Below are 14146 nucleotides of genomic sequence, written 5' to 3'. Positions count from 1 at the left end.
TATCGTGGGACTACTTGCGAAGTGTCAGATACGCAGTTGGGCCGTCTCAGCTGCCATGAGACCGATGATTTCTTCGGCAGCCGCATGGCACTAGGACCGGCAGAACATGATGTAACACGGTAATGATACTGTCGACTGTGCAGCGCGCCTTGTTGTCGGTGAGGCTGGTTGTCAATAAGCAGTATGTATGGGTGCAAGTGGGTAGCGTGGCGCTCATGCACTCGTCACGGTGATGGCATGTGGTGGTGGGCTCGGTTGCAATGGAGCAGCGACTTGGGCATGGTGGTCCATACATAAGCAGACGAGATGAATGGGCCATGGAGGCCGGGGCAAAGGAGCGCGCCTATCGTACAGTCGTCGTGTGTACTACTTACCCGCACTGGGAACCTGGGACGCCTGGAGATCGGTGTAAATTGAGGCCGCTGCTGTGGTCCGACTCATGGCCATCTCGGCTCGAGTCGTCGTCGTCCAAGTCAGGCCTGGCGCACTGGCCCCGCTGTTCTGCGGCGTCGACGCTGGTGGCGGGCTTGACGTGGTGGTGGTGGTGGTTGTGTCTGGGGGTCATCACGGCCACAAGAGGCGCGCCACGGACATGTAGCGTGTCTTGGCACTGGCGTTGCCATGGCCATTTGCATTGGTGCCGCCCGGCAGTCTCCGCGCGGCTGCCGTTGCGACTGTCCATGTCGTCGCAGAGGCACAGCCGGCGATGCGTCTTCGAACATGTAACCACCACTACAGTCCACTACCCACACGCACACATGCACCCACCCACCGCGGACCCACATGCTCATACACACATATGCACACTTACACATACACATGCCACGCCCAGGCGCCCTGGCGACGTCAGGCCACGGGCCTCAGCTGGGTGCGGTGGGGTCGCCAGAAGACGATGGACCCCAAGCATGCGAAACAGGGCATTTGCAGTGCAGCCCAACATCGACGCATCCGGCCATGGTGGGTGGAAGGGACCGCAGGCTGCCCTGGATACATCGATTCCCATGTACTGGGAACAGTCATATGCCCGAAGGCGTGCCGACCGCCTGCCGATGCTAGCAACGGCACCGCTTCCGAATAACAACGGGCCGCTTGGGCGACGCACGCCCTCGGCCCATAGTTGTACTTACTCTAGTAGCGAGCCAAACATAGAAACCCTCTGCGCGCAAACACTCGCCGCCTGGGGGGCCACGCTGAGGATAGGCAACAGGCGCCCTTTGTGGCGGTGCCAGACCCCCGTATTCCAAGGCCTCGACGGCACCAGCTCTGTCCTCACACGCCCGCCATGTTCCTGTCCAGGCCGTCTATGCCGAAATCACTCGTCCACAGCTACTTTCCGCCTTGTACTTACACGTCCGGCCCACCCTGGCCTGGCGCAGAGAGATTGGACAGGCCGCGCCGTCCAGAAGGGCCAGACTCGACGCGGTTTGGCTCTTCGTCTCGAGCGGGAAACCACAAACGCCACCAACCTTCGACATGGCACCTCAGTGCGTTCGTCAGTGCTCGCATAACTTCCCCTCCCAGTGCCGTACACACACATGCCAGTCGTCCCCAGTGGGGGGTGGCCATCCGGCTCCTCTCAGCGAATGGCCGTCGAAAACAGGTTGACGCTCTGGATCATGACCACAATCTAGTCCTCACTGAGCAGGGCAAGCATGCCTGCCATCACCCCACTTGAGACAATCGCGCAATACTTACTGATGTGTGGACACCCCGGCCTACACCAGGTATTGCGGGTGCGTGTTCTGTGGCTAGTCAACGGCCGGAGGGCTAGCACTGTCAAAGACCGGGCTGCGCATCCTTCGAGGCTCCAATCAGTCCCCCAGCCGCAAAGCCGGGAAAAGCGCTCTGCCTCTGTTGGGTCATGAAGCTCAGATACCGTGTTCCTGTATTTCCAGGCGTCCCCCATGCAACAAAGCACACCACTCGCCCATGTTCCAACATCAGGGTTTCAATGGTAATTCTGCCTTGGTGTAGATTGCCCATAAGGCTCGTATAATCCCACACGACGGGGCCTGTCCACGCACCAGACCGTACGTCTTACCCCCTTCTGCTCCCCTTCATGTCCAATGGTGCCTGTCCGCTGTTGAACATGACCCATTGGTCTTCCAACCCACATCAACCCAAGACGACGACCATCTCACGAAGACTTAGGGACCGTGCCAAGCAGCATTTGTCTGTTCAGCCACCAGAAATTCCACAAATAAGGGGGCCTTATTCGTGCCGTGCCGCAACCTTGCCAACGCCCCGCCACAATCCCATTGATTATCAGACGCCCGGTTCGCACCCACCTTCGCTAGCCTGGAATACCTCACACATTCTCGACGACACCTCACACAATCGCTCTTCTCAGCCAACTTCCCCTGCCCAGGATCGATTCTTGGACTCCGCGAGCGCGCAAACCGCACACTTCTCTCTCCACGAATCTCATCCAGGCTCAGACTCGACAGTTGTGCCTACTGCTAGCAACCAGATAGTCCAGACTGATCATATTCTGCCAACACAAAGTCAACAAAACCCCACGTCGCCGTCGTTGTCTACATCTATCGGCCAATCCCTCCAACTTCAATCACTGGCAGACTTTGAGCAGCCACACGAGCCAATCCTCGAGTCACAAGATATGAGGTACGAGAGACCCTGCCGACTGTTGTGATTGAACAGCATCTCATGTACACAGCACCTTGGGCTTCATGATGCCTTCTTCGCAATATGGTATGGGCCATTACGGTTCTTCCCAAACGTCTTACGCGCCTGGCTACCCGCCGCCCCAGCCCTATGGAGAACCAAGGGCTTCGGCGCCAGGTCCATATGGCCCACCTTACTCTTCCAGTCCAACCCCAAATGAAAGTCAACAAAGAAGAAACGAACAACACGCAGTCCAACCGCCCTACCCACCTCAACACCCTTCACTTCCGCGAAGCCCATATGAGCAACACTCATCGGATCACATGCGAGCCAACACAGCCTCTTTGGGTAACACCACGCACGCCTACACTTACTCCACGTCCCATAGTACCATCCCCAATCAGCCGCTGGGGGGCAGTGCCTACCCACCGTAAGTTTGTCGAGCGCATCAAGTTCGCTTTTCACTAACAGCAGATAGACCACAGCTTTACCCTCCCAGCTCCTATGCCGTCAGTGACTATCATCCATTACCGACTATGTATCCACCAAACAACACAACGCCTGCTACATACGCAGCCTATGACTCACCATCGAGCGCTCCAGTTTCCAGTGCGTCAGTCCCTGCACTCTCTTCGTCGCCAAGCACGCAAGGCAACCCAGTAATGCCGCGAGTCATCAACTCACGACCGAAACCTCAATGCTGGGAGCATGGATGCAATGGACGACAATTTTCCACATTCAGTAATCTGCTGCGGCACCAGCGAGAAAAGTCCGGAACTGCCTCTAAGAGCACCTGCCCCCGATGCGGGGCTGAGTTTACCCGCACTACTGCAAGAAACGGACACATGGCGCATGACAAATGCAAGCCACGCAGGCCATCAGAAGCAACCGGATAGACGGGGAATCTTTGTCTCAACCTTCGATTTGTCTAGGTATTTTCAGCTTGCTGCAAGCGGCCGTGAGGCGCAAACATAGTCGGCGCAATCCCGACATTATCAGATACCGGGACACGGATTATCAATGTCTCGAAGCGGAGATGTGTGTCAGTACGCTAGCGTGCGAGGGAAGCTCCCGTCGTTCTGTGAATAAGCCAGCTGGCTGAGTGAGAGGCACTCGGGAAGACAAGGCATTGGGCCTTGTAAACTGCAATTCCAGCCTTGCGCATGCGGTTTTTCTCATTGTGCATCCTCGGGTTGTGGGAGGGGATTTATTGGTCTAACAGGAGCATCACCAGGCGTTATATATCAAGCGTTCAGCGGCCAGCAATGCATACGGGTTTATGTTTCTTGTAACTCACAGTTTATCATCATATTTTTGGTTCTTATCATATCATGTACGTGGAATTTGGAGGGGACGCAATTGGGGACAAGGGGACAAAGGATGTGTCGAGCCTAGAATGTCCACATTCTCTCGCACAATGGCTCACTCAAGCACTAAGTTTGGTCAAATTCCTGGCATCGCGTGGCGGGGAATACGGCCCTCGGGGAAGCAGAGTGGTGGCCGCATGTCCGTTCAGAGATCGCAGCGGGAGGATTTTTGCAGGAACCAGCAAAGCAGGAACACGGAACACTTGCTGCTTGGGGATTCTTCCCCTGCCCCCCATGGACCAACCCGGCTATTTGGTTCGTAAAAGAACACATCTACGCTGCTGACACGGTCTACCATCTCAACCCAGGGTCCGCAAAGGGAGCTTGTGCAAAAAAACGCACCATGGACGCTAAACCGACATAGCAAAAATTTAGGCAATGCCGAGGTAGAGACTTATTCAGCGACTGAAATGCCGTCGAATAGACTCCAAAGGCGCGAAATCGCTTGGACGTAATTTCAAGGGCATGCGCACCAACAATTCCAGACTCGTTTTCACACTGCATTACATTAGCCAAGGCCAGGCGGGCGAGGCTGTCGACTAAAAGGCCGCACGGTCCCTCTGTCAGATTCGAGTAACGATCAGACGAGCGGGCCGTTGTCGCCACGACTTGAGGGCGGGAGAGGCCTCGTACAGGAGCATGGCATCCACCGCCCAGGTGAGCGGCCAGCCGTGAAGCGATGACGGCGAGGGTTCCAATCAGACGCGGCACGTTTTTTCTTCTGACTGTATCCGGAGCCTCCCAGAGTCAGCAACCATGACATGCGCGACTAACGTGCGCCAGTGAACCATGCCGTTGGGACATGAGCATCTCTGCAGTGCTGCCATCCGTTGGTTGTATGTAAGTACATACGTACGGTATGCAAAATTCCCTGGGCTGGTCGTCGCCCTGTTCGTCACCGGGCAGCGGGACAATAGTTGGGACTAACTGCCTTGAACGTCGTCCTTGTCTCGGAAGCCGTTAGCCGCGTTGGGTGGGTGGCTATCGGGGGTTGCGGGCTGGCAATTGCAACACCAAATCTACCGCAGCATGGCGTAGACAGATGCATGCATAGGTGGGTAGCACCGGTGATGCGGGCATTTCCGGTCTGACAGACAGCTTGAGTGGTATGCAGTTCAGCGTCGCTCGACGCCAATTGCGTCGAGAAGGTGATTGAAGCTTCAGCGTGCATGCTGCCAAGACTGTCACTGCAGCTGAAGACAGCGCCTCGCGGTTGAAACTCGAATAGGAATCTGCGAACAGATATGGTTGCTGTAGCGGCGCTCATTGGCCATCAGGCGAGGTTACGAGGGCGGACCGCAGCACTACATCCAGGAGCGGACCGCAGCTATCTCGACTGGCGCAAGACTTCATCTCTCACGCGCAGCAAACCGGACGGCTACCCTGCAGATTCTCAGGGCCTCCATCGGAACCAGAGCCTCGGAATCCACCCCTTGGTTATGCGCGCTTGAGTGCTGCGCGCAATAGTAGCTTCCGATTGTTAACCACTCGGGATCCCGGTCCAGCTGGTTCGGGCTTGATATTGAACAGACGCGCCGAGGGAGAAGGGCCTTGGCTGTTTCCCACCCACTCTCGCCCCACCGCGACATGCTGACCCGAGTCCTCTGCTGACGTGTGGACTTTAAGGCGAGAAGCGTTGCAAGGGTCAAGCCGGCGGGGGAGCGGCTGCGCGGGAAGGATGACAGTCACTTGATCCCTCGACCCAAGTTCCCGCAGGGATACGACAGAGAAGGAGAGAGAGACAGACGTGGCGTAAAGAGAGCTGGTGACCCGACAGACGACATGTATCGTTAGGCGAAGAAAGAGTTCCCACACTTGGACACGAGGCCTCTGGCGGGTTGCACCAGCGCGGTAGAATGACCGGACATTATCCGGTAGCCGGCTATGACGTTAAAATACAGCATGTGATTGACAAGATCGAGAGAAGGGGGCCCTAGTAATATTGCGACCAAGCTCCGCCGTTGTGCGGAGACCGAGAGTGCCGCGACCCAGATATCGGACTGCCCACTTTTTTTCCTCTCTTGCCCACACCCAGCGAATGGCGCAAAACAATTGTCCGTGGGGAGTTTTTTTCTCGTCGCCGGACTATTCACCGTGTCAGGGTGCAAGCGCCGACGGCACAGTTGCAGCCCTTGTCGACTTGGCCCATCTCAAAACGTCTGAGTCGTATGGTCTACTTAGAGTAGTATGGTCGGTTGCCTGAAAGAGGCCCCACATTACCATGGCCTTGATTGTTCGACCTGATACGAAAGAAAATGCAAAATGGTGCGGCCAAGAAGTGATGGACATTCGCTACGTCTGTATCATACGATCTCGACCAAGCGGCGACATCACAGTAAGTAAGTACGTGCATGCGTGCGTTAAGTTTATCCTAGGGGGCAGTCGGGACAGGCGGGGGACCAGCCTCATCTCGTGTTAAGCGCCTTGACAAGGTGATCCAGACGCGCAAAAGGCGCCGGGAACCTCTCCAGAACCGAACTGGATGTGCATCTCTGGGACTCCGCACCGCAGGTGATATACACTAGGGTAGAAAGGCCTGTGAAGCTCATGATAGGCGACCCGTTCCCTGGCAGAGACTTGAAACGGTCACTGCAGCCAGACCATGACGGCGATTGAATCGCCAGCAACTGACTTGCATACTCGCTCGCGTGGTAACCCATCGCGCGAGGGAGCAATGGCCCGAGTATACAACCCATGTGGTGACCTCGTGGGCGCCGCACGAGGCTTACCTGCATGTTCCCTGGATACACCAGACCCCAGAACCATGGATTTAGCTTGCAAATACTTACTCGGTTGTTGGCTATGCCGCTTCAGACAGGCTGCCGTGCTACCTTCGAGAAAGCCGGCTAATATCCGTTGCCGTTCGCTGCCTATAAACGGTCAGGGCGCTTGCAGGGAAGCCGTCTTCGCGTGGAGATGGTTGACTGTGAGACGAAGCGGCTGCAAGCAGTCGATGGTTGCAAGAGACTGCCTGCTACTGCAGTGCGACCTAGGAGACCCGCAATTATAGACGTAACAGGGTACGATACGGCCGAAAGCGGTATGCTAGTCGCTGCCTCTTTGGCCACTACTACTGCCGGCTGCGACTTGAATGTGGTTGCGGCAGCATCGGCATCTTCCATTTCTATGTGCTGTGCTATGCAGTCAGCATGTCTCAGTCTTGTGCTCATGGCTGGCAGCTTCAGAGCATACTACTACCAACAGGGACACATATGAGTACGAAGGAAAATCTCAGTGAAACAGCGCCGACTTGACTATGCCGCAACACCTGCTTCATGCAGAAAAGAGACAACTTCACAGCCAATCAATGCCTGCCTACCAAGTCATTTGGTCTCTGTTTACTAAACAAGTACTGCGCCAGCCCCTGGAGTCATATACTAGAACTGGTGTTTCTTCGGCACCTGCAGTGATGCTGATGCATATTAGTGCCACCGAGGCTCAAAAGTAGACATGAGTGGCCAATGCGTGCCCATACTTCTGCTTCGGCCTGTTTTGTCCCCTGGGGTATTACAGAGTGTCCACAACGACGACGGTCTGGAGCATCATTGACTTGCCGGTTTTCCGGTCAAGAACCCGCTGTGACGGGTATAGAAGTCAGGCAAGATCTGGGACCCCGAGTGCAATAACATCGTCTACTGCGCCGCAATGCTACGCAACTCCAGCGAGATCTAGGGAGGAGTCACTGGTTGACTCGACTCTACTGTATAACCAGACCTGATGTTCCTACAATAGTCACAGATGACACTCAAGGTAAAAGAAGGTAGAAAGGCGCTTGAATCCGACAACTACGGGGGATGTGAATGCTTTAGCAGCCCTTTTACCTTGAGAGATGATGAACACGGCATACTCATCGAACCAGCTCATAACAAGTGACCACGGATTTCGTAAAGATTTGAGCACTCAGATGCGCAGCCAAAGGGCGATAGAAGGGCGTTGCGTCTTGTCACGACTCACACGGGAGCCTAGCAACGATGGATGATGGCTTGCCCCACTGAACGGTGACTCCCCGCAGCCCCGAGCTCGGACCATTGGCTAACACCACGACAAGTTGATACTTGTAACCTTTGGTGACTGTCTCATACCACCATATCGCTTGCCGTCACCTGCTTCACCATTTTGCTGAATCGAATATACAAATGTCTTCCTTCAGTCTGTGATCGCCTCATTGGCATCTTCACGCGGCTCTCCAACGAGCTGTTTCTAGCTATCGTTTGACGAAGTCTCACCCATTACTTGTGCTGTACACCCGTCAAAATGCTTCCTCTTTTATCGCAATTATTCCGGACGCACTTCTTACATACTAACTCGCGATCGTTACCACGTTTACACACCGTCTCTGCTAAAAGAACGCCTTAACCCACCATCTGACAAGTTTGGAACGTTTGAGATCATCCTCCAACTAATACAGAGAAAGTTGGACGTTTCCAAATTTGCGCCCAACTACAATACCAACAACATGGCTTCTATATTCACTTTCGACCCCGACCCGCCCCGCGTTTCATCGCCATGGGCGGCAACTTCAGTTGGCGACCTGACGGAACCATCGAATACCTACCAAAAGACAAAGTCTCCTCTTTCGAGAACCAGCGGCGATGGCGAGCATCAGGGACCACACGGAGATTTTCTAGCCAATGCGGTAGACTATACAAATATTACTAGGTTAGAGGCAGAGCCTCAGGATGGTCCCACGGAATATAAGCTACATCTACTTCTGAGGCGGAGACGTTCGTTCACTCGAACCACCAATGGCCGGCATATGTCTGGGTCTACGCGCCGAAGTGACATTCCTATACCAGGAGCGGTGGGTCGTAGCGTATCGGAGTCTGGCCTCGTTCAAAATACTCCCCCACCGTTGGCTTCTACGCAGTCAAAGCAGCATCGTCTTGAGCAGCTGACAACGCAGCTTTTATGGCGGTTGCAACAATCATGTCCTTATCACATATCCTCATCCACAGCTTCTGTACTTCCCCATTTCCCGGACGATGCACGCCTCTCTGCCCCTGAAATGCCACAACGGCTTCTCCCTGGGCTTGAGGAGAGCAAGGGTGCGCTCTACGAGATTGGTGTCGCTGATGACGGAAGTATTGTTGGTTTGGCAGAGGATGAGATGGAAGAGAGTCTGAACAACTTGCGTGCCATGGCTGCGAGTTTGGGCTGTGGGGTAGAAGTCTTGCGTAGAGTCCCGGTCGGCGAGTGTGAATGGGTTGAAGATGCAGGCACTGCACAGCAAAGATTACAAAGATCACGGCTATTGGTCGCCGAGGCTCTAGTGCGCCCAGAACAGCATCTGGTGGACCACACAAGGAAGGATCGTGACGGTGCTTATGAGAATACGTCAAATGCAGCAGACAGCAACGCAGCTTTAGCCAAGGCGCCACAGGCTACCAGTGAGCAGATGCGGGTGTCAGTTACCGGGGCCACTATGTCTGGGAAATCCACTCTCCTTGGAACGCTTTCTACCGCCACACTGGATAATGGCCGTGGCAAAAGTCGTCTCAGTTTACTCAAGCATAGACATGAGATTGCATCAGGCATGACCAGCTCTGTTACCCAAGAGTTGATAGGATACCGTGACGCGGACGATCACACGCAAGTCATCAGCTACGGGTCTGGAGATGTATCGTCCTGGATAGATATTCATGCCGCAGTCGAGTCTGTAGAAAGCGGCAGACTTGTGTTTCTCTCTGATTCTGCCGGTCATCCCCGATTCAGACGTACCACTGTTCGTGGAATTGTTGGCTGGTTGGTTTGCTCTATTTTCGTATTTTGAGTAGCGCTGACATGGTACAGGCAACCACATTGGACGCTTCTATGCGTTCCTGCAGATAATACAGAAGACTCCTCTGGCAAGCTCGGGGCATCGCCTACGTCAGAAGAATTGCTTGGACCAGCTGCGGCAGATCTTGACCTTTCCCATGCACACCTGGAACTGTGTCTTGCTCTAGAGCTACCTCTTGTGATCGTCATCACCAAGTATGATCTTGCTACCAAGAACGGGCTCAAAAGTACTTTAGTCAAACTCTTTTCGGCTCTGAGAGAGAACAACAGGAAGCCCTGTCTCATCACTGACTCTTCGACAGCAGTGCTGGAAGCTGATCTGCATACAGTTGAAGCAGCCGATCTTGAGGAAACGGAAAAGACACTTTGCCTGCTGGAAGACTCTCCTCTCGCAGCAGTACCTGTAGTGCTCACCAGTGCAGTCAAAGGAACAGGAATACAGAAACTGCATGCGTTCCTGCGCAAGCTTCCTATGCCCAAACAACCAGAGCAGCCACCGCCTGAGTCACCATCGCCGCTCTTCTACATCGAGGATGTCTACAGCGTGGGTACGAATGCCCCGGATGAGCAATGTGCCATCATCGGTGGCTACATCCGCTACGGCTCATTGTCAATCGGAGACGAATTACTACTGGGTCCATACCCTGCCGACGTCAGTTCTGACGACAGCGACAGCGGCAGCGCGCGACCGAGCCGTAAGCCCCTGATAACGCAATCCCGATCCTTTCCAGGTGCCCTCACCACAAAGTTCAAAAACGCGTCCCTGCGTGAGAGTGACAGCGAGTGGCGCCGCGTCCGCATTACATCACTCCGCAATCTTCGACTGCCAGTGCGGACGCTGCTTGCCGGCCAGGTAGGCACTATGGGCATCATGCCCGTGGATTCGCCCATGGTGAGCACGTCCATCAACCGTATCAGAAAAGGCATGGTACTTGTAGCTCGCGAGCCCAAGGCGCATAAAGTCATCCGAGTCCGATTTGAAGAAAAGCAAGCACAAGGTGTCAAGGACCTGGGTGTCGGAAGCGCGGTTATCGTGTATATCGCTAGTGTCAGGGCGTCGTCCAAAGTCGTTTCTGTGGCTGCTGAGCCCCCTGCTGCGCAGCCAAGTGGTGTAGATCGGAACGCTGTGGATGATGACGAAGATGGGTTTGGGTTTGGGTTTGATAGTGAGGTGGACAATCAGCTGCATGCTGCTGAGAGTGAGCCTCCGAGTGTCATTGTCACGTTCCAGTTTATTGCTTCGCGCGAGTTTGTAGAGGTGGGCGCTAGAGTGCTTGTTATGCCGGGTGGCGGGCCGGGGCTGTCTGGTGGGAATGAGAAGGGTGCAAAGGGCATGGCTGGGCTGGAAGGGTTTGTTGGGAAGGTAATTGAAGATGTGTAGTCGCATGTTGCCAGAGAGGTTTCTTAATTGCTGCGTTTGTCAAGTACAAGAACCGTTTCTTTCGTTTTGTCTCATAAATTTAAATCTTCTATACCACCACTATTTTCCATTCCGTAGATATAATATAGCCAGCCTCTTTCACCTGCAAATATCTCAGGGATAAAACACATGACCAACCCGTCAACTTGTACAAGCGCGTACCTCGCTCTATTCACGACATCACGATTTGAACCTAGAAAGACGAAAAATGTCGCACTATATTTCTTCCCCCAAAATCACCCATCTTCCCCCCTTCCATCTCCCTCACAGCCTCATCCCTACCACCGTACCCGTCCTCACCCGACATTGCACTTCCCCTAACGAGGTCGCACAACCGGCTAGAGTACAAAAGAAAAAAAAAGTGGAGGAGACTCGGCGCGAGCAAGACAAAAGGGATGGAAAAAAAAGGAAGAAAGGAGATTGTGATTAGAGGAATTGTGGTATTGGAGTGCACGCCTCCCACCAGCTATCCAGACGAAAACAAGGCTTTGCCCCGCGATCCCACAAGAGGAAGGGAGGACAAGCGATACATCGTCGGCGACTGGCGTGGGGAGACTTGGGTTGATATCTCGCAAGGGCTATACTGAGCAGCAGGAATGGGTCTGGTCGCTGAGCTCCACCTTAGGCCGCGAGGTTCTTTTGAAGTTTGGACATTTCTTGGAGACGAGAGGAGAGAGAGAGTGAGAAACAAAGGGGGGAAGTGTAGAAAATGCTCGCGGTAAGAGGTTAGAGGAGCTGATCGTGATAAGAAAATTGGATTATTTTTTGGGGATATCACAAACAAGGCTTCAAGTATCCAACGGTTCAACAAGTGGCGAGCTTCATGTCGCATGCTGTCTTGGGTTATTCATGTACTGCGGTTAAGCTGCAGAGGACGCAAAAAGGACTTTTCGGGGTCCACCTGCGGTCAAGTTCTTCGACACAGCGCCATTGGTGACGCTGCTTTCCATGCTGTCGAGCATTCTGTCCATACCACCAAGATCTAGCTCACCGTGAGTAAGTAGGGCCTGGTCGGTTCTGGTGGCTGTTTCCTCCTCCAGTTGTTCGCGTGCAAACACGGCGTTCATGTCTCGTCCGAGAGGTTGACTAGTGCTCGCAGCGATGACTAGGCGATGTTCCAATGATATGAGGGTGTCTCTTGCAACTGCCATGCGTGAGGCTTGTGTCGTAGTGTCAAACTGGGAGACGGAGGTGATGGCTTCTCCACAGAGTGAAATGTCTTGGACTTGGAGACCAGGGCCAGGCAATGAGCTGCCATTGCTAGCAGAGACAGTGCGAGCCCAGAACTTGGCGAGGTCTGCTATCCTATAAATCTCTGAGCCGTACCATATGATGACCGAATCGTCTGAGCTGCCATTGGCCGATGGCAAGGTGGCGACAGAGATGCCACCGCGGGTTACAACAGCCGAGCTCGTCGAAGTTCCTTGGAACAGCGCTTCTTCCTTTCTGCGGCGCGTGTTGGGTGTCATGGGGGCTAACGAGTTCCGGCTGGCGCGTTTCGGGCTGGATGGACCACTGCTACTTGCATCTTTTTCTGATGTTCCAACATAGCCTCGTAGGGAGAAGACTGAGGGATCTGCTGGCGGATTTGGGCCAGACCGATCAACATCCCAAACCCCCCATTCGCCGTCTGCCAACAGGGCAATGATATGACGGCCATCCGAAGCCCAGGCGGCATCGACGATGGCTTTGCGTGAAGCGAGAACCGGAGGCGTAAGTGTAACGTTCTTTACAGGCTCGAATGCTGACCTCAATGTAGTTACAAAAGCGCCTGGTTCAGAGGAAGCGCCACTCATTCGTTGCTTGCGATTGGGCGCAGCAAATGGATCGTATATCCGTGCGGTGCCTGTGGAATCAGTAATGAGCAATTGGGAGTGTCGACGTTTCGGATATTGAGCGGTATTAAAAGCGACTCGGGATGCGGGTTTGCGCAGGGTGAGCGTCTTGCATGGTACAACAGGGTGCGCGACTTTGAGTGCTGTCTCAGACAGCTCAAAGCGGAAGATCCTCAGCAGGCCTCCAAGTTCGGCAGAGTGTGAGGCTACGAGTAGGTCGAAGCCTTCCTCGCCACGCGGTTGGGAGCGCGGGCGCGATTGTTGCTTGCGACGTCGGCCACTGGGTGTCGCACCAGTTTCTCCCTCACCATCGATGTCCATGTCGTCTTCTGCATCTTCTAATACACCAGGCTCATCCCTGGCAGTCCAAGTCATGGTGACACCCCTAGGGATGCTCTGGTGGCCTTGGATCTTGATAATTTCCTCACCGAACTGCGATGTTGAACTGAATGGACTAGCCTTGGCCGCATTCGGAGGGGGACTCAATGGCAGCGTGATTAGGCGCACTGTAGAGTCAGCGCATGCGACGGTGAAGACAATGCTCTTGCTGAATATGGGCGGTGTGGTGTCTCCTGGGCGCAGAGCAGACGCATGGGGTATCTGGGGCACGGCGATATGACGGACTTGGGTACTGAGAGACAGCGAGACGTGCTGGACGACTGACGGGTAAGGCTGGTCTGGATCGAGCTCCTCGTCATCCACCTCAAACTCAGCCTTGGGTGGGGGTTGAGGGGCAGCTTTTGCAGGCGCGTCGTCGTCCGAGTCGATGATCATGATGGCATCGGCGCTGGTGCCGTTAACCTTGGGCGGCTTGGCTGGTTGTTGGGGTTGAGGTGTCGACTGCTTGAGCCGCTTTCCGCCTCTCCAGAGAATGCCGACGCCAGTCTCGTGGCCGTAGAGAACAATGGTGGAGCCATTGGGAGCTCTCACAGGGTAGACGGCCGAGGTGAGGACGCGATGTCGAAGCTCATACCTAGACAGCGGTGTGGTCAGTGGCAGCACCAAAACGTGGAAGGTAATACAAAATCACCTTAGCTGCGTCAGCTTGCCCTTTGTGGCGACGATGGGCTCCATGGCGACAGAGAGGCTGTGTATGGGTGGGAGCGAGTGAAGGAAGGTCGGAG

General features: G+C 54.6%; 3 protein-coding genes across 3 annotated transcripts; 2 read left to right on the top strand and 1 right to left on the bottom strand.

Annotated features, from left to right (window-relative positions):
- Positions 1-2059: 2059 nt before the first annotated feature.
- PSV08DRAFT_386718 (uncharacterized protein) lies at positions 2060-3710 on the top strand (the record flags this gene model as incomplete). Its single annotated transcript, XM_014222260.2, has 3 exons — positions 2060-2622; positions 2675-3052; positions 3101-3710. 3 exons carry the CDS (start codon positions 2060-2062, stop codon positions 3516-3518), a joined length of 1359 nt encoding a protein of 452 aa, XP_014077735.2. The 3' UTR covers positions 3519-3710.
- Positions 3711-8445: 4735 nt separating this feature from the next.
- Positions 8446-11413, top strand: PSV08DRAFT_218512 (uncharacterized protein; the record flags this gene model as incomplete). The annotated part of the gene is made up of 2 exons (XM_014222258.1): positions 8446-9731; positions 9780-11413. 2 exons carry the CDS (start codon positions 8446-8448, stop codon positions 11146-11148), a joined length of 2655 nt encoding a protein of 884 aa, XP_014077733.1. The 3' UTR covers positions 11149-11413.
- A 299-nt stretch (positions 11414-11712) lies between these two features.
- On the bottom strand, positions 11713-14135 carry PSV08DRAFT_218511 (uncharacterized protein). Its single transcript, XM_014222257.1, has 2 exons — positions 14053-14135; positions 11713-13995 (listed from the first exon to the last, which is right to left on the bottom strand). The coding sequence occupies exons 1-2, from the start codon at positions 14094-14096 to the stop codon at positions 12048-12050; spliced, it is 1992 nt and encodes a 663-aa protein (XP_014077732.1). The 5' UTR covers positions 14097-14135; the 3' UTR covers positions 11713-12047.
- Between the last annotated feature and the right edge of the window lie 11 nt (positions 14136-14146).

This window comes from Bipolaris maydis (genome assembly GCF_028858645.1).
Source record: "Bipolaris maydis strain C4 unplaced genomic scaffold PSV08scaffold_3, whole genome shotgun sequence".
In the NCBI taxonomy this organism is placed as follows: domain Eukaryota; kingdom Fungi; phylum Ascomycota; class Dothideomycetes; order Pleosporales; family Pleosporaceae; genus Bipolaris; species Bipolaris maydis.
The sequence above is the reverse complement of the archived record's forward strand: the minus strand, read 5'-3'. Positions and strand labels throughout refer to the sequence as shown.

Coding starts and splice junctions, on each gene's coding strand:
- PSV08DRAFT_218511 (XM_014222257.1), bottom strand. CDS start 14,096: ATGGAGCCCATCGTCGCCACAAAGGGCAAGCTGACGCAGCTAAG. Junction 13,996..14,052: donor GGCAAGCTGACGCAGCTAAG/GTGATTTTGTAT, acceptor ACCGCTGTCTAG/GTATGAGCTTCGACATCGCG.